Source organism: Ambystoma mexicanum, chromosome 3q (assembly GCF_040938575.1).
Source record: "Ambystoma mexicanum isolate Mex_15411 chromosome 3q, UKY_AmexF1_1, whole genome shotgun sequence".
NCBI lineage: Eukaryota > Metazoa > Chordata > Amphibia > Caudata > Ambystomatidae > Ambystoma > Ambystoma mexicanum.
In genome coordinates, this window is record NC_090926.1 from 369503073 (window position 1) to 369523485 (window position 20413).

Below are 20413 nucleotides of genomic sequence, written 5' to 3' on the forward strand. Positions count from 1 at the left end.
TGGGTCTCAGTCCTCCGTCCTTCTTCGGTATTATGAAGTAGGGGGAGTACCAACCCTTGTTCCTTTCCGCTACAGGTACCAGTTCTATGGCACCTTTCTCTAGCAGGTCTAAAACCTCCTGCAAGAGGAGCGGATCTGGAAGCTTCAAAGGGTTGTTCCCCGGTGGATGACTCTGAGGGATATGTAGGAAGGGTAGGCAGTAACCTTGGGCCACTGTCTCCAGAGCCCAAGCATCTGACGTAATAGCCTGCCATTCCGTCAGATGGTGAGTTAACCTGCCCCCTACTGGTGTTCTGTGAGGGGAGACCTCAGAGTGGTTTTGAAGCGGCTGATGCAGTTGCCGAAGGTAAAGTGGCTCCTGCTCCTGCGGGTGCGGCTTTCTTTCCCCTACCCCGTCCACCACGGGTAAATCTTCCTTGGCCTCTTTGAGCCGGTCGTCCCCTGCCCCTTCCATATGAGGAATAGTAACGAAAGGACCGTCCTCTCCACGATGATCCCGAAGGACGAAAGGTATTCTGACGGATAGCAGCTCCCAATGACTTGGCTGCTGCCTTGGACGTTTGCAGTTTCTCCAAACTGTCATCCGCCTTCTTTCCAAAGAGGGTAGAACCGTCAAAGGGCATATTCAAAAGCCTGGTCTGCACGTCAGAGGCAAAACCAGACTTCCTCAACCACGCATGCCTGCGGATTGTGGTACTTGCCGCCATGGCCCTGCTGATACTGTCAGCAGAATCTAGGCCAGTTTGTAGGGTCTCGCACATCGCATCTTTACCATCCCTGATGATGTTTAAAAATGCGTCCCTTTCCTCTCCTTCTTGGAGGCAGTCAGCCGCTGATGAAGCGCACTCCCAAAGGGTGTGGCTGAACCTAGCGAGCGTACAGGTCGCGTTAATAGACTTTAACGCCATGCTACAGGCAGAAAAAACCTTCTTAGCCATGGCATCATACTTTTTGTCATCCCTATCCTGCGGAGCAGTGGGGTATGCAGATGTGCTGCCTGATGAGGTTGCAGCCTGTACAACCAAGCTCTCAGGAGTAGGGTGTTTTGACAAATATTCAGGGTCAGAACTAGCCACCCTGTATTTTGTTGACAGTTTTTTATTTACTGCCGGGATAATTTCTGGCGTTTCCCAGTTTGTCAAAATCCTTCTCTGTAGAGCAGAGTGAAATGGAACCACAGGATCCTCCTGTGGGCCCTTGTCCAGTATGTCAGTGAGGTCATCCTGCTGAAAGGCAGGAGAAGGTGCAGACCAACCCATAAATTCTATGATTCTAGACATCAGAGCTCTATATGGAGTCTCCGCATGTTCTCCTGGGTCTTGTTTGATAAATTCTGCTTCAGGAGAAGTGTCCAAGCCACTAGCTTCCTGAAGTGCATCCTGAAGATTTTTTAATCTTCCTTCCTCAGAGGCGAAAGTCTCTGGCTCTGGTGATGTGGTCCTCTGTAAATCAATATCTTGGTCTGAATCCTCCCTTTCCTCAAAAATCGAGGTTAAAGGGGGATACATTGGTTTTTGGAATGGTATAAACCCCATTTCCAATGCAGAAGGAGCCATCATCACAGGCCTTGAAAACGTCGATGTCGTCGACACCGACGTGAAAGTACTCGAAGGCGCCGTGAAAAGCGTCGAGAAATGTGTACTAGGCCTCGAAGAACTCGAAAGGATCGGAGTCTTGCTCGAGAACGACGTCGACGTTCTCGGCGTCGAGTCGGAGGTCTTTTGTCTAACCGTTGGCTGTGGAGTAGCCGTGGTTCTTTCCTTCACCGGCGTCGATATCGGCGTCGACGTCGGCGTCGACTCGATCGACTGATGCGCCGATGAATCCTTCGACAACGGCGTCGATGGCGCCGACCTCTGTTTCGAAGGAGTTTTCGACGATGGCGTCGATGATGCTTTATCTCCCGATGGCTCGAGGCGCTTTCGGGTTGACTTTTCCGCCGGGTACTGCGACTCGCGGCGTTTAGATTTTTTGGGTTTTTTACCCGGGGTATCACCCTCAGCTGTCTTCGAGGGGGACGAGGCCGCTTTCTCGAAGACGCTTAGCATCTTTTTCCTGAATTCCTCCCACTCAGCTTGCGAGCTGCGTTTTGTGGGGCAATGAACTCTCTCAGGAGAACTCGACGAAGATGACGAAGGGGATCTCCTACGTCTCTTCTTCGAGTGTCTCGATGTCGACGAGTGGTGGGAGCCACTTCGTGATCTAGATCGAGAGTGTTTTTTATGGTGAGGAGACGAACGTCTCGACTCTACCGAAGAAGCTTTCGAGGAAGTTAAAGTTGACCTACCTCTCTCGAGCTTCCCCCTACGCTCCTTCAAGGCTTTCGCCGTCATGGAAAGGCATTCCTCACACTCCGAACTCTGGTGCGTGATTCCCAGACACCACAAACAGACCCTGTGAGGGTCCGTCAACGACATTTTCTTCCCGCAGTCTCGGCACTTTTTGAAACCGGACCGAGGGGTCGTCGGGTCGGAGGAGGATGCCATCGATATCGAGGTAAATAGTAGTTATTATATACGTTATCTTGACGAGAACTGAGCAACGGTGTTCCGAGGCACAACGAAGCGCGGAAAAACGGAACTGAGCAACGGACGCTGCGCGCGGCCTTTATAGGCAGGATGACGTCGACGTCGGCACGGAGGCCGTCGAGGGTCATCGACTCGGCGATCATCGACGCGCAGCGCCCTCTGGCGAAAAAATTTTCCGAGGCCAGCAAAGCTGAAGGATTTCTATCTAAGATAAGGAATACGTCGGAGGACACAATCCCTTCGAATGCAGGTCTTCTTGAGTCTAGCGGGTTTCACCAGGCTCTGGCTCATGGTTGTCGTTTTCGGAGACCCCAGGTCGAATGGAAGGAAGGGCTACAGCAGGCTCCAGTTACACAGCAGGCTCTCCGGTCACTGTAAATCTTTTCAGTCGCTTCTCCATCATCCTCTTCGGTTTAGATTCCAGCGGTCGACTTGTTTTCAGCTTCCAGGTTCGCAGTATTTAACAGGAACTACAGCACAACCTCCACATTCTCTCCCTGAATTTTACAACAATCAGGACAGTCAGCCTTCCCCTCTCCCATGCCCTACCCCCAAGCCCCCCACCCCCCCCCCCCCCCAACTGTGAATTGTCCCCATTCAGGCAAGGAGGAAGACAAAGGGCTGGGGAGTTTCACTCCTCCAACGCTTCCTGCCTTCACCGACAGACTGGAGTGTGGGTGGGGAGTCTAGGGGACTCCAGTCAAAGATAAAAAAACACAAGGAATTTCCCACCCTGAATGTCAGGGGAAGCAACAGGAAAGAACAAGAAACGGTAAAATGGCAAAAAAAAATCAAATAAGACAGGGGCCATTTTGGTAAAAATGAGCACCCTTAGGTGCCTTTCATGCAGCTGTGAACATAGACCGCAGTAAAGGTGCACAAAATTGATACAAGGTATCACTGCCACCAACCATTGAAGGTAAGCATGTTCCTGTACGAATTGTTACAGTTTTAGCGTGAAAGGGGATAAATTGCATCTCCCCAGCACTCCACATAAGGTGGGGTGTGCTGGTTTCACCTAACAAAATGTAAAAGGGATCCGAAGATCCTTTCTACCCTTGGGAACTTTAGTTCTCTCAAGGTTAGCCATAGAAAGTTAAAAGTGGAGCCCCTAGGGCAACCCAGCAAGAGGCACTTATTGCCAAAAAGTTTTTTAGAGTATAACTTTAAAAAGACACTATGGAGCACCAAAACAAATGACACCCATAAAATAGTGAAATATTCTGAGTGTGGAAAAAGGTTCCCACACAGAGGTATCAGAGCAAAATGTTCTGGGGTTTACCCAGGTCAGGAAGATTTACCATTTCTATGAAAATCTTTCCAAACGGGGTTCATGGAATAATGGAGGAAGAGTTGCTAAAAGAAAACTTTCATAACAGGAATGTATACACAACTATATATGTAAAATTCTCCCCCTACTGTACACCAATGCTGTAGCCGCCGTTCTGTCTCATCTCCAAGTTGCTGCCAATTCGAAGGCGGGGGAAACAACAAAAATGAGGACATTGACAACTAATTGTGGGTCCCTGTATATGTAGTATAGGGATAGTGTTACATAATGCCCCTGTTGATGCAGTTTTTAAAATTTGAAAAAGAAAAAGATGCAATACTCCAAGCTAACTACAAGACGTCTGAGTATGCATAGCATGTGAATTTAAGCAGATTCACAAGCTCCAGAAAAAGCCTAGTTTAGACATGGATGTGAACTCTTATTACTCGATATCTGCGTTGACTGTACTTACAGACAAGCCCCTGATCCAAGTTTGCCTTACTGCTCAGCCTTTGCTACCTTGTGAGTTTGGTTACACCAAGTGTGACAATCCTTCACTTAGCCACTATGTTGGCCTCAAAATCCTCCAAGAGTGCCAGTTCTACAAATCCTTCATAAGACCCATGGTCACACTTTTCTAAACTTCCCTCAAGTAACACTGACCTGTAAACTGCCCATTTACCTTTGCTCCTTTTAGGGCCATGACATTTTTAGATTACTTGGAGCATTTTAACACTTTAAATTTAAAATGATTTAAAATGCATTTTATAAGCCCTTGCTTTTATCACTTTTAAAAAGCCTTACAAAGTTACACTAAAAGGAATTGCTGGGTCTTTACTGGACTTTTTTTGTTGTTTCATAATATCCCTGTTCCATTTCTAAAGTACTTATTTAACTGTAGACGTTTGACATAGGAGTAGAAGTTTATTTTTCAGCAAATATACTGTTTGGACTTCAGTTTATTGTGCGCTTTTCTGACTAGATGTACTTTGTACCAGTCCTCTACCAGTGAAGCCAGACTGCTCGGACATGCGACCATTGAGTGTATGAATGAACTTGGTGGAAGCCAGGTACACACAAGACAGGTTGGTCTTCTTGAACACCAGGAGACAAGCTGTGAGAGGTTGCAAACATCCAAGAAGGTACATACTAGACATCGCGTAACATGAACAATACATTTTTCTACTAATGCCCATATGTAAGACTCACCTGAGCTGCTGGAACCTTGACAACATGAGGTGGTATTCCAGACACTGGTACTGCACCACTGGGTGGAAGGTGCTTACTGGTTACTGATGCCCAAGAGAATGCCTGCGATAGGATGAATTTCAAACAGTTACTGAGAAACAGTCTTGATTCCATATGCCACTTACAATGCATGAACAGTAAACCAATTTAGACTTTGCATTTGTTATACTTCAAACCCAGCTACATTGCAGGAACTGGAAGTATGAAACAATAACAATTTGGTATTTCCACAAACCATGCCATTTGTTGACACAAAACACTAGGTGTAACATATTGGAAAACCATTGGTAAAGCCATACACCATTTTCAATGGCATGCCTGCTTAATTAAGAGACTGCTTAATAAGTTACTTGCAATATAAAATATTCTGCATCTTCATTAAATTGAGAGGGAATGAAAACGCCTGAACGTTTCAAATGATTTTAATGTTGTAAAACATTAAACACAAAAAGCCTATTTCGCCATTTAATATTTTAACCTTGCCCATTAAAAACATTTGGTAGCGTTAGTGCGGAATTCCATTTTTTGAGGTGTAGCTGCTTATTATGCATTTTGCAAAGGTAGCGGGCGCCCCTCTCTCGACAGAACAAGGCCTGATAACCTGTTCAGTGGTTAACCACTTGAGAGTTCGCAGCCACTGCTTTTACTCACTGTGCCTTTCACAGATGGGAAATATCCATTTGCATATCAGTCTTTGTCCTGCCCAGGGGCAGTCCAGCACCGAAATGCAATGGCAATTCCAACCTGAACGAGAGTACCACCAGCAACCCCATACACGTGTTTCACCCATGTTGGGGATCATCAGTGAGGTGACGCTGATGCCTCTCAAAGCACAGTGAGAGGGAGACCACCTCTGGTTGCCCCCAGGAGACCTAGGGTTACCAATCCCAGGTTCCTTGAAATTTAGTTTGCAAAGGTAGCGGGCGCCCCTCTCTCGACAGAACAAGGCCTGATAACCTGTTCAGTGGTTATTAACCACTTGAGAGTTCGCAGCCACTGATATGCAAATGGATATTTCCCATCTGTGAAAGGTACAGTGAGCAAAAAGCAGATGGCTGCGAACTCTCAATGTGGTTAACAACCACTGAACAGGTTATCATGACTTGTTCTTCCGAGAGAGGGGCGCCTGCTACCTTTGTTGAAGTAGCTGCTTATTATGCTTCACTCAAGTCGGTCTGAACACAGACCACGAGATGAACGTTTTCATATGACTAACTTTTTGTATTATGAAGATGACCATTTGTAGAGTGGCATGTTAGGCTGCTCAATTCGTATGACAATGATGCTTACACTATCTGTCTGATCAACAGATGACAGAATCACAAGCATGCACGCCAACCATACGAGACATGCAACTCATTTAACACTGTCAAGCCACTCCCACATATGTGCGTTACGCTCACAATCTCTATTAACATTTGATTTGACCAGGGCAATGTGCATTTAAGAACTGAATAGGGATATTCATTGCAAGTAATTGCTAACGTTATTTTCGCTACCAATATGTGAAACCATAACTCACATGCAACTAACCAAGCAAGATATGCTTACAAATAATTATTCAGACGAAATACACAGATGTTACACCCGCGTACAATTAACAACTTTGATGAAAATATACCTCGTGGTTATCCATCTCACCTATATAAAGTGTCTCACTGTTGGTACTTTGACGTCCATTGGAATATCATTTGGATTTGACCAAATCCATTAATGTACCTAATAACATTTCCGCTCTCAGACAGGTCATGCTTATACCCACCCACTGTGATGCATATGTATCATAGAATCTAATCAACACAAGAACTCTGTTGAATTTTCATTTTTCCGTGGCTTATGGGCTTACTAAAGCTACAGGTAATTCATCCAGCTAATAGATTTGCATGTAGCGTTACAACACTTAAGTCAAGTGCCAACTTTATATTTTCTATTAGCCTAACGGCAAAGGGCACATAATTGTTGGTATGTGACGTAACACGCACGGCTACACCGACATATTTTAAGGGCGTCTTTACATAGCGTTCTTGTGCGGCGCCACAGGGATTTGACCCCACTCAAGACATCGAATACGGCAAGCACCAACATTTGCATCATTGACGAAATGACATGCATTACTTACCGTAAAAGCATTTCTGATGATTGTATCTGCTTAGATTCACATGCTGTGCATATGGTCCGACATCCAGTGGTAACCGCAGAGTATTGCATCTTGTCTTTCGGGGACCGAAAGGGGACGACGGCATAGGCATGTCTGAAACACTATCCCTATCGTGACGTGTGTAGTACCCAAAATCCCTCACGCGCCGAGGTCCCTCCGATTGTATTTTTTCTGCCATGAGGGAGCCCAAGGCTATAGTGAGTGAGTACATGAAGCAAGAAAGTAGTAAGAAGTCTATGTTCCTTCCACCCCGAGCAGGGAGGCAGGGAGGGCATGTGAATCTAAGCAGATACAATCATCAGAAATGCTTTTACGGTAAGTAATGCATGTCTTCTCATGCTTGTTAATCTGCTTAGAATCACATGCTGTGCATAACTAGCAAGCAGTACCCGGAGTTGGAGGTGGGTTGTGAGAAGGAACAGTAGAAAAAGATGTCTTAGTACTGCTTGTCCCACCTGAGAATCAGCCCTAGAATGAGTGTCTAGGCAATAGTGTTTTGTAAAGGTGTGTACAGAACTCCAGAATGCCGCTTTGCAAATTGACTCTAGGGGAACATTTGCAAAGAATGCTACGGATGCCCCGTTGCCTCGAGTAGAATGTGCTCTAGGCTTGAAGGGCAGTTCTCTTTTTGCAAGAGAGAAACAGTGTGATGCATTTGGCAATCCAGCTTGATATTGCTGATTTAGAGACAGGGTCCCCCTTCTCTACCAGCTGCCACTGAAACAAAGAATTGTTTACTTTTCCTCAGTGGTTTTATTCTATCCATGTAGAACATGACTGCCCTGCACACATCTAGTGTGTGAAGGCTTCTTTCGGCCATGTTAGTAAGTCTCTGGAAGAACGTGGGTAGTTTGATTGACTGGTTCACATGGAACTTCTAAATGAATTTCGGTGCAAATCTGGGATGTGTGCGCAGAACTAACTTATCTTTGTGGACTGTAACAAAGGGGTCCAAAACCGAGAGGGCCTGTAGTTCACCAACTCTTCTGATAGAAGTGATAGCTACTAGAAAGGCTGTCTTGTAAATCAGGTCTTTCAGACTAGCTTTATGCGTAGGCTCAAGAGGGGGTCCCATGAGCCTAGTTAAAACCACATTTAGATCCCACCCAGGGGCTGGGTGAGTGATGGGGGATACATTCTTTTAACCCCTTCCATAAAGGCTTTAATCACAGGTATTTTCCACCATGACACCTTCTGCTGTGACGTGGTGTAGGCTGACAACGCCGCTAGGTGAACCTTTAAGGAATTGAAGACTAACCCAGAGTCCAACAGATGGGTTAGATATAACACAATGTGTGAAGGCGAGCAATCGGTGGGATTGACGCCTTTGGAACGGCACCAGATGACAAAACGTTTCCATTTGCTGGCATAGCAATAACATGCGTTAGGCTTTCTTGCCTCCCTCAGTATGTCCATGCATCTTTGAGGGAGTTGCAGATGTCCAAACTCTATGACCTCAGGAGCCAGGCTGCTAAATTCAGAGTTTGTGGGCATGGGTGCAGAGTCTCCCCCCTGTCCTGAGACATGTTGTACGGGCAGGGCAGCTTGACTGGTGGGGAGAGGGACATTTCCATCAGGTGAGCGAACCAATGTTGGCGGGCACACATGCAAGCCACCAGAATCATGGTGACTGGTTCCTGGTGCATCTTGTGTACTATCTTGTTCAGAAGGGGAGTCGGGTGGGAGGCGTAGAAAAATTACCCCAACCAAGTTATCCAGAGACCATTCCCCTTGGATCGGTTCTAGGGGTACCTGGAGGCGTAATCTTGGCATTGGGCGTTCTCCTGAGTAGCGAACAGGTCGATCACTGGAAACCCCCATTCTGCGAAGACGTTGGATACAATGTCTTCGTGCAGTCGCCATTCGTACTCTTCTGGCAAAGGAAAATCTCTGCTGAGTACGTCTGCCAGAAGATTGAGTTCCCCTGGAACATGTTGGGCTATCAGGAACATCTTGTGTTTGAGAGCCCATATCCAGATGTTTTGGGACAGCTTGGATAGCCCTGGAGAGCGAGTGCCCCGCTGTTTGTTCAGGTAATACATTGCTGTTGTGCTGTCGGTTAGGACCAACACTGTCTTCCCTTGCAGTTGCTCCTGAAAGGCTTTCAATGCTTTGAAAACTGCTAGTAGCTCCAGTAAGTTTATATGGTTGGACGCTACCTGAGGGGACCACATTCCGTGCGCTGTCTGTTGAAACAGGTGAGGGCCCTCTCTCCCGCCCCCCCTCCACCCTGTGAGAGATGCGTCTGTCATGAGTGGCTTCCACTGCAGGGGTGGTGAAGGTTTTCCCCTTCAAGAGGTTCTCCCTCGACCACCACTGCAGAGAGAACGAGGGCTGGCGAGACAATTAACAGATCTTCCCATTGTCCGCTGGCCTGACACCACTGGCTGTTGAGCCACTCTTGCATGGGACGCAGGCGCAGCCGCACGTGGGGAACGAAGTATATGCATGACGCCATCATCCCTAGCAATCGCATAGCTTTGCGTACCGTCACCTCTCGACTGGCTACATATTGAGGAACCTGAGAGAGCATGTTCTGAACCGTCTCGCTGGAAGGGAAGACTAGACCGTCTTCTGTACGAATTAGAGCCCCCAGGAATTGTTTTACTTGGCTGGGGACTAAGCTGGATTTCTTTTCGTTGATAGAAAATCCCAGGCTAAACAGTAAGTCTACTGTTTTTTGGGTGTTCAAAAAACAAACGTCGAACGAGTCCCCCGTGATGAGCCAATCGTCGAGGTAAGGGTAAACTGGAACTGAAAGTCTGCGCAGGTGTGCCGCTGCCACTGCCAGGATCTTGGTAAACACCCTTGGCGCTGAGGCTATGCCGAAGGGGAGTACCTTGAACTGGTAGTGTTTGTCCTGAATCACGAACCTTCGGAATTTTCTGTGCGCTGGCAGCATTGAAATATGAAAGTATGCATCTTTCATATCCAATGTTGTCATGAAGTCCCCCTGTTTTAGCAATGGGATCACCTCTTGCAGTGTTACCATGCAAAACTTCTGGGGCTTTATGAACTTGCTGGGCGCAGGTCTAGAACAGGACGCATGGTGAGATCCTTTTTGGGTACAAGGAAGTACACTGAATAGATACGACAATGCATTACTTACCGTAAAAGCATTTCTGATTGTAGCTGCTTAGATTCACATGCTGTGCATAGGTCCGACATCCAGTGGTCACTGCGGAGTATTGCATCTTGTTTTTCGTAGTCGAAAAGGGACGTCGACCGGGCGTGTCTGAAATACTATCCCTATAGTGACGTGTGTTGTACCCGTTGACGCTCCTCTGGAATTGGAGCCTCTGCCTCTATTCTTTCCGCGCTTCTGACCCCTCTGGGGGTAGTAAGTGGGGCTTGCAGCAGGTTGAGTTGAAGTTGCCTGTGCCGAAATTGTTTTGAGCGGCGCGGGATTGTCCTTGAAAGGACTGCATCTCTGAAGAGGGTTTCTAGGAAATTTTGTGCAGCGACTTAATAGTCTTGAGCTCCTTCTTGGCTGTCTCCAACGCATTGTCTACCGCCTTCCCGAAGAGGTTGGCCTCTTCGATGGGTTTGTTGATAATGGATGCCTGGGTCTCAGGCCTGAGCGAGAGACCTGCCTGCTGTCTCTGCGGTGTCCAGGGTATTCTTTACCACATTCTGATTGGCAAGTTTGCCCTCCGAGACAATGGCGAGAAGCTTGACTCTGGTTGATTCCGGAACCTCTTTAAAGGATAGTTCCGGGACTTTTTTTTTATTGTCCCTACGGGTCGGCCATGTGTTTGTAAGCATAAATCGGTAGATCGTAGGAAACTTTCCTATGGACCTTACCCGACTTTTCGCCCATTATCGCACTCGAAATCAGCCTCCATTTTGTGATAATCCTATCATTTCGCCCCATCGACCTGGCTCACCTGCCTTTGCGGCACTTAATCAAATCCCCCGCCCCTGAGCCTGACATCAGCAGACGCGTACTGCCCATTTCAAGCATGTCTCGTGTCAACAATCGCTGCGCCTCAGCTATTGACGTGTTGCCATGGAAATGGCAGGACGCCTCTTTCCCCAATAAGTATAAACAGACCGTTTCACAACATACAGCAGCAGATTTTCAATTCCATTCCTCTCTCTGTGTTACTTTGAGTATTCTGTGACTCGTTTCAGTGCTCTGGTCAGCTACCTTCGCCGCTTGTAGCCCGTGTGAACACCTGTACCATCTCTGTAAATTATTTTACTATCTTTACCGCACAATGGCCACAATAATGCCGTATATGTACGAGCCCGAGTACACCGAGGAGGAACTACTGGAAAGGCAAGCACGCGAAAACGATGGGGATTCGGACGGCAGTTGGGAGGACCAGTCAACGGATGAAGAGCCTGGACCATGTCGCATGGACGGCGTCTCCACCTGGTGCACGTGCAATCGGTGCGAGCTAATGCCAACTGAGGAGGAGAACTGCTGCTGCCGTGAAAATTCCGGGTGCTTGGCCTACATTTCGGAAAGCGAGCAAAGTCTGCAGGAAGGCGAGCAAAGTCCGCAATGCATCACCGAGCTGCCAGAGTTCAGGGAAGCCTGCCTCTCACGGACAGTGTTGAGGATGATGATGGTGCTTATGCACGAACTTCGTGGCACTGTTCGTCCGCGTAATCCGAGTAACGAGTAAGTATACTCTGTTTGTGATGTCAGTGATGCCACCACTATTTCATGGTCGTCTCCCACATATAAAATTACATTTACATATCATTCGAACGCATGTAAATTGGTTCCAAATAGTGCATTTTCTAGATATAATTTTTTTCTAAGAAAAATGACATGTTACCTGAATCGACATTGATAAGAAAGTTTGGTCAGTTTAATACAGTTTGCATCTTTGTTTTTCACAGGTGGTACAGGCTGGTGGCCTATCGTTGCTTCACTTGGTGGCTTCACGGGAGGCTCGGACACCGCGTTCGGAGAGTAATACCTGCCTGTGCGGTACTTGCCATTAGACAACATTTCCCCAGTGACAGTGGACAATACCGCGGATTTTCCCTCGATGTGCTGCAACCTCAACTTTACAATGTGTAATGTTTATTATTTATGTTTAACTAAAATCTAAAATAAAGCCCAACATATATTTTAACAATGGTTGTTTTGATTTTTTAAATGAATCTAGTGTATATTCTCCTGGGAGGGTGAGGTATTTATAAACTCACCCCCCTGCCTTCCATGTAGTAGATCCTGCAGCCATCCTCTTACATTCAGTTAGATGGCCTCTCCTTGGTGAGGCCCTGCGGCAAACGGGTCTTGTCTGCACGACCACCGCCCCGATCCACCCCCCCCCCGCCCTATCAAAGGCAGTTCGCACCAGGGTACTTGCGCTGCTGGCAAGTGGAGCTGTCAGGGAGCGATAAAGGCCAAGAGGTGCCAAAGACCATGTACACTTCAAAGTGGTCTATAGAGCATGGGTTGTTGTTCCCATGTCTACCTCCAGACCCCGTGTCTCCTGCCAAGCATCCCCCCTCACGCTGGACGCCCCCCTGCAATCCGCATAATGCCACGACATATACACGTCATTCATTCACAAACACACCCCTGTTTCGAATTCTTTATAACCCACTTCATATTTCTAATGAGAACTTCTTTGCGCTTTGCTAGTCAACCCGTGAAGGTGCTGGTTATCTGCTCTTCGTCTCTGTGAACTTCCGTGACCACTTTGAGCAAACTCGTCAGTTTGCAACCTGTGAACTGCTCCCTGTTCTACGACAAGAAACTACTCTGATCCCTGCATCTAACTGTTTGTTCGTCAAGGTAAGTCCATGTACCATAATCATTTTGCGTCCAATTTTTTAATTTATATCTATTTGCTAGTAGTCATCAAATTGCATCCATGTTTTCTTTTCGTTCACGACAGTACATGCAAGGAACTAGTCACATGTTCTGAGTTTAGTCAAATTACTTTTTCTATTTTTTGAAAGTTATTGAAATACTTATCCGCATGTGAATAACGTGTATAGTTCCAAGAACCAAAACGGACCTTGCATTGAACCTTTTATGTGTCATTTAATGTTTTAACACATTGGTATTCATAGAGAATTGTTGATCTTTACTTTTCAGAACTTTCCATAATGCCTGCCTGTTCCATTGGCGGTTGCCCTTCGAAGACCCATAACAAATCTGAAGGTACTATAATGCATGTTTTCCCTAAGACAATAGATCAGATAAGAGAATGGGTCCGATATTGCGGATATCCAGCCTCTGAGCTAGAAAGTAGAGTCCTAGAAGTCTTTGCGGACAAGAGGGGTGATCGATACCGCATCTGCAGCAGGCACTTTAGCCCAGACATGTACTCCACATCATTGCTAATAAAGAAGAAAACACCGCGAGCGAGGCGAAAATTGCTCTCAACCGCTATTGCCACTCTATTCGTCCACATCCCTCCACTGGTGAGTCAAGTTTACGTATTTGTCTCTCGGCCTTGCGGTAGTGTGTAGCATTAGCTAACAATAATTTCCCCATTTATGTATCCACTCAATATGAAGGCGGAAGATTCTCCATCTGTGTCGTTATTGCAGTCATCAGCCACTTCAAGCGCCTATCGGGTAATCTTACTTAGCTATTCTGACACTGACTTGTTTTAGGCATGTAAATCAATAGTTTTAATTGATCGTGTAATTATTTTACCTAATGGTACACCACAGTACTCGTCCTCTAGTCTTTGTTTTCAGTTATAATTATTGTTATCCAAAATAATGCAAGTACTGTCTTTCAGGGAGATGCTGAGGAGTCCAACGCATTGACGACAACCGTAGATGTCACTCAGATGCTCGAGGTACGTTTCCGGACAGTTCCATCGATGGAGATCATCAGATCTTGCATTCTTGTAGCGTGATTGTTACACACAATGTTTCTTTCGTTTTTAGCCATTGGTATGTCCTTCTGTCGTCGCCCTCCTATGTGTCTTCTTTTTTCAATATTGTGTTCATTACTAATGAAAGTCCTATGTTTCAGGGAGTCGATGGAGCATTAGTCCAAGAAGAAGGGGGAGCATGCAGTTACGGGTCGGCGCAACAGCTTGCAGAAGTGTGCACCGCAGTTACATCGTCCCTTGATGTTCTTATGCATTTCGAGGTATGGATACTGACAGTTCGATCATGCGAGATCATATGACGTTATTCCATCCGCTATACTTCCTTCTTTATTAACGCAAGTACTATGTTTCAGGGAGCTGACGGAGCTTCTTCAACAAGAACATCACCCCTAGTAGTTGATGCAGATCTCTGGGTGGTGACACTTCCAACGATGGAGCAAATCGAATCATATTTAGATATCCATTATTTATTTTAGACAACTGATCATTTGTGCAGGTCTATTTAGATGAGCCGTTGACGCCTGCAGAAAGTTTATGTTCTTTTAAACAAAATAGAAAACCATACTAATGCAACTACTGTGTTTCAGGGAGTTGCTGAAGCGTCATCTTCAATAATATCATCAATGGAAGTCTATGCGGAGCCCGAGGTATGGATCTTGACAGTTCAATCTAACTAGATCAACAATGCGTGAACTATTGTCGTTTGAATGTTCTACACAATGCGTTCATTCGTGTTTTGCTATTGAGATGTACGTATGGGTATTGGTCCCCAAGTAAATTTTGTGTTTTCAATATTATTATACATAATAATGAAAGTTCTATGTTTCAGGGAGTCGATGGAGCCTCAGTGAGTGATGGATGTGCTTATCATGAAAATATAGTCGTTGCAGCGCGAGAGGAAGTGGAGACATGCACACACGAGTCGGAGCAACAGCGTCCAGATGTTGAAGTTCGAGGCAAGAAAGTTTCAAAGAAAAGAAAGCAAAAGAAGGTTAGTGTCCTGTTCACTATATTATGTTGTCTTTCACTGTCAATAGTTCAATACTGTAAGTTGTGTTTAAACTGAACATCCCTTTTCTAATCTGTCCTCTAGTTGCGAGTGGGTGTAAGAACTAGATCTACACAGACAGTGAAGCGAACGAGAGATGTTGCTTGTCAAACCTTTTGGCAGGGACTTGAGACTGGAGATGCATCGTGCCAATGGGAAGAATATGAAGTGATTGACAACGGAGCTATACCACCACCAGCCATTGATAGTGAATGTCCTCCTGGTAGTTTGGATGCAGTCGGAGATCAATTCACAGAATCCACACCCGCAAAAAATAAGAGCGCGCGAAAGTTGAAGACATTGTTTTTTTCTCCCATCTCCGGACAAGGAACAGATGTTGCAATGGAAGAGAATGAAGTGGACGACAATGAAACACCATCAATATCACTCAGCATAGCGGAAGACGATATCAGAGATTGTACCTTTCATGCGAGTGACATGTCCTCAATGTTACAGGCCGAACCAGCTGGGATGCAGAGTGACAGTATAAGGAAAGAGGCCAAATTCATTGTATTCGATAGCTGTTTGATGGATATTATTATGATGATGAAATGTGGGCATTGGGTTGGTGGGGAAGTATGTGGGGAGCCATTGATTAATGTGACTCGTGCAATTCGAGGCACTAACCTTAAAATACATGCCACCTGTACACAATATCATCCGTTCGCATGGTCTGCACAACCCATGCTGGGGCAACTGCCAGCAGGCAATCTACTTTGTGCAGCGGCCGCACTTTTTAGTGGTTCAAGTTTTAAAAAGTTACAGTATTTCTTTCAGTTTGTGGGAATCCATTTCATTGCGAAAAGTCAGTTCTACAAATACCAAACCGATTATCTATTTCCAGCCATCAGCGAAGCTTGGAGAATGGAAAAAATGTCAATGGAAAGTACATTCGCGGGCAAACGCTTCAGGCTAGCCGGTGATGGACAGTGCGACAGCCCAGGATTTTCAGCCAAGTACTGCACCTACCACTTTCAGGACATGGAAAGTAAGAAAATTGTGAGTTCGGTGGTCGTGCAGGTGTCACAAAGTACATCCTCAGTGGCCATGGAGAAAGTTGGCTTTGTAGCATCATTGCAAGAACTACAATCGCGGGGAATGGTGATCGACCTGATAGCCACGGACAGACACGTTTCAATTGCCAAGACAATGAGAGAAGAGTACAAAAATATAAATCACCAATTTGACGTATGGCATCTTGCAAAAACAATCAATAAAAAATTGTCGGCTGCAGGAAAAAAAAAAGATATGCAAGGTATTTCACAGTGGTCCAAGTCAATCAGCAACCATCTTTGGTGGAGCTCAAAAACATGTGAAGGGTCGTTGGAAATTCTACTGGAAAAATGGCGGTCAGTAATGTTGCACTGTAGCAACGTACATCGATGGTCGACAAATGAGCATTTCCACAAATGTGAACATGGCCATTTGTCCACAGAGGAGGCACGGAAGAAGAAGTGGTTGATTCCTTCATCACCCACTCACAAGGCCATTGAAAAGATTGTATTTGATAAAACTATAACAAGAGATTTGAGGGGACTCACGGAATTCTGCCACACAGGAGATTTGGAGGTGTTCCACAATATGTGCCTAAAGTACAGGCCCAAAAGATTGCATTTTGGCATGGAAGGCATGATAAATCGGACTCTTCTAGCGGTCTTGGCACATAACCATAATGTTGGCCGTCAACAAAGTAGGACGACCGGAACTTTAGGGACGCTTCGCTACAATAAGGCCTTCACTAAAAGAAGTAAACAATGGGTGATCAAACCAGTGTTTGAGGATATGCAATATGAGTTTATTGAGAGACTTATCGTAGATGTCCTCGATAGGCACATACATGGAGTGGTGAACGAACCTATGCAGGGGACAACTGCATTGCCACCCAACATTGCCTCTGTTCCATGTCCACCTAAAGCAGAGCTCATTGAGAAATACACATCACGGTTTAAATGATTGTAATTTGATTGTCTGTTCTCTCGAGTCTCCTCATGTTGCAGGCCCATTGCAATTAAACCAAACAGTAATATAAATCATTTTTACAAAAATTATAGAATGTTTCCGTATTACAAACACATGGCCGACCCATAGGGACAATAAAAAAAAAGGCACGCAGACAAGATGCCCTTACACTAACTGCAGCTAACTAGAAATGTGTGCTCGCTCAAAGTGAAGGTCAGCTGCTTTGATGTTTTGCTCGGGTGGCGGAACGGCCCACGACCCAGTATAAGGTTCTATTGTGATTTGACCTTGACAGGCCGGGACCATCCTGAAAGACTAAGAAAAGATAATGAATAAAATTTCAGAAACGAAACGATGAGCCACGTTCATTAGAAGAAGTAACGTCGGCAAAGAAGGAGTGGTGTTTCGGGTCTGCCCTACACAGAGACACAATGGAAAATGCAAATATAATGTAAGTAACTTTTGATGAGTTTATACCGCAATTTCATTACTATACAGTGGCTTTAAAGACGGGTTCAGTTGTACTTGTTCGTTCTATGTGGCATATTGTTTTCTACCGCGCACTATCTTGAGGAGAAACATCTGCTTTTACTGAAGCACCTCAAAACCTTCCTCTTTGCTTCTGCTTTCTCTCTCCCTCTCCCCTGCTACAACTGGTCCACTGTCTGCGACCTCGGTCCTGGGCCCTTCCACTCTCCACCTGCACTGCCTCCCTGTCAACCCCTGCACTGGGGGACTGTCTCAGTACCCTACAGCCCCCCCTTCCCAGCACTTGTTCTGCACTTACCTTGCACTTGCCACCAGCTGGCCCTATTTATTTATTATTTTATGCTACTTACCTGGTACTCCACTCCCCCCCCCCTCCCTGCCTCGCCACGCCTTTAAACACTTGTGTACACCCAGTAGCGCTGTCCTCGCTATGATTTTAATAAGGATCTGATGGTGAGACTAATTTCATTTTTTATGTTTTTAGGTACATCATTCACTACTGTCTGTGTCACGAGTACCAGACACCGGCGGACGGCTTCTACAGCCGCCAGTTGCTTCTCCGCGCGAACAACGTTACCACCCTGACCATTTTATGGGACGATCGCCAAGTACAAGTATGCCCTTACGCGGTACTAACGGTTAGATGCAACATACCTACCGTTGTGGTGGCCTAGTGCCTCGTTGTTGGAACAGCCATGCGATTATCAGTGCGACCGAAGAGCTTATTTTTATCATAAACCAACACCCTGTGTACTGCACACGAACATCGCTTCCCTCAAGACGAACTAATTTGGATCGAGAGCAAAGAAAAATGCAAATCGCTGAATATTCTCTAAACATTTGATGTCCAATAAACGTACTTTGCCAAATGTACAATCTTGCCGTTTGCTTTTAAACCACGGTTTCACATTCCGAATTGTGGCGCTGTATTGTGAGATGCTCTAAGACCCTGTGTACAGCAAAGGACCATCGCGTTCCTCAATACGAACTTTTTGGAACATGAGCAAATAAAAATGCAAATCGCTGAATATTCTCTAAACATTTGATGTCAAATAAATGTACTTTACCACATTTACAATCTTGCGGTTTGATTTCAAAGTACAGTTTCATATTCCGAATTGTGGTGCGCTGTATTGTGAGCTGATCTGTGTTGATTTCCGGGGTCTGTGTGGAGTCGCGTAGAAGACGCCTGGGCGCGTTTGCCTACGCAGCTCAGTCACGTCACGGATAGAGGCGGGGAATATGAATGTTTTGATAAAGTCTGTTTCAGGGGCGGGGGATTTGATTTAGTGCCGCAAAGGCAGGTGAGCCAGGTCGATGCGGCGGAATGATAGGATTATCACAAAATGGAGGCTGATTTCGAGTGCGATAATGGGCGAAAAGTCGGGTAAGGTCCATAGGAAAGTTTCCTACGATCTACCGATTTATGCTTACAAACACATGGCCGACCCGTAGGGACAATAAAAAAAAAGTCCCGGAACTATCCTTTAAGGCCTTCCTGGAGTAGGTTCCATTGGGCGTCGACGTAGCTTGCTAGTAACGTCGTATTATTGGCAATCCGGACGGTATAGGCCGCCGCCGTAACCCGTTTCCCTAAGGCATACAACCTTTTGGACTCCTTGTCCGGGGGCGACTCTCCCGTGGCAAGGGGAACCCCTGCTCTCTTGCAAGTGGGTAAGGAAGGGGTAAGGAAGGGGCCAGCCGTCTCTTTACAGAGCACAAGAGAGGGATAGACTGGCTTGCTGGAGGCTTTTCATTAATAATGTCCTCCGCGAAATCTTGTTCGGGCAAGGCTTCAAGCGTGGCAATTTTAACGAATTCTGCTGCTTTTTTCAACATGTTGTTGAAAGCCATTTGATCATCCACTGGGGAAGCTTGTTGAATCGGGGTGGATGGGGGAGAGTCAAGTCAAACGATATCAGAGTTGTGATTGTCCTGCTGGGTGTCCTCCCAGTTGTCCGTTGCTCCTTTATCTTCCCCATAGTTGTCCAGAAGAGAGGATTCCTCTTCTTCTGTATAGATGTCTCTATACGTGCCCATCTGGACATCTTATTGATAGTCAACTTGGAGTTGGACATCTAGGTGTTGGACATCTTGTGTTTGAGGGTTAGGGTCTACCCGAGCTTTTTTCGGTGGAGGTTGATCAGAAGCCCTGAAAAACTGCTCCAGCCGATCCATACACCCCTCGAATTACTACGTGGTCCACTTGGATGACCCAAATAGACCTAGCTGAGTAGGAACCGTGTTCTCCGCCCTAAGGCGTTGAGGGGATCTCCTCAGGGTGCTTGAGAGGGGTACCTGGATTTCTTCGTAAGAGTCTTCGGGATAGTCTTCCAAATCCGTGGAAAACTTTTCGGCAGATTGGCCAATAACTGGGCATGCGCTGCTGCGGATGCGGGGAAGGCTTCGGACCTGACCGATCCGTGGGCACTGCCGAAATTTCCGGCGGGCCTGTTGGCGCTTTTGCCTTCTTCGACGAGGTCGTTGAGGACGGCGTTTGGGTTGTGTGCTTGGTGCGGTGCGATTGTACGCCCCTGTTGCCGGGTGTGTTCCCTGTAGCAAGACCGGAGTCGAGCCTGAAGGGTCGGGGATGGGCGTGGCGTCCCTAGAAGTGTCCGCCTCAAGGTCTATAATGTCTGCATTGGACGTTTGGTCATCCGACGTGCCCCCGTCACTTTCGGCTGGTGTCACGGCAGGGGAAGGAGGCTCCACGCGTGACATGCCGTACACGGCCCACCACCTTAACCGGTGCTCCCTAAGGGTCTTAGGTTTAAGGAGTTTATATGCCAAACACCGCCTATCGTCGTGCTCTAGGGGGAGACAAGCGTTACACGAGGTGTGCTCGTCTTTCCACGGATCTCTAACCCTGCACACAGGGCAGAATCTAAATGG

At 46.4% G+C, this 20413-nt stretch overlaps 1 protein-coding gene across 1 annotated transcript in view; it reads right to left on the bottom strand.

Moving 5' to 3' along the window:
• Positions 1-20413, bottom strand: part of G3BP1 (G3BP stress granule assembly factor 1) — a 731395-nt gene that overhangs the window by 285507 nt on the left and 425475 nt on the right. Inside the window, exon 8 of the mRNA XM_069653996.1 lies at positions 5008-5109. Coding sequence (XP_069510097.1) covers positions 5008-5109 — 102 coding nt within the window. The remainder of the gene's footprint in view (positions 1-5007; positions 5110-20413) is intronic.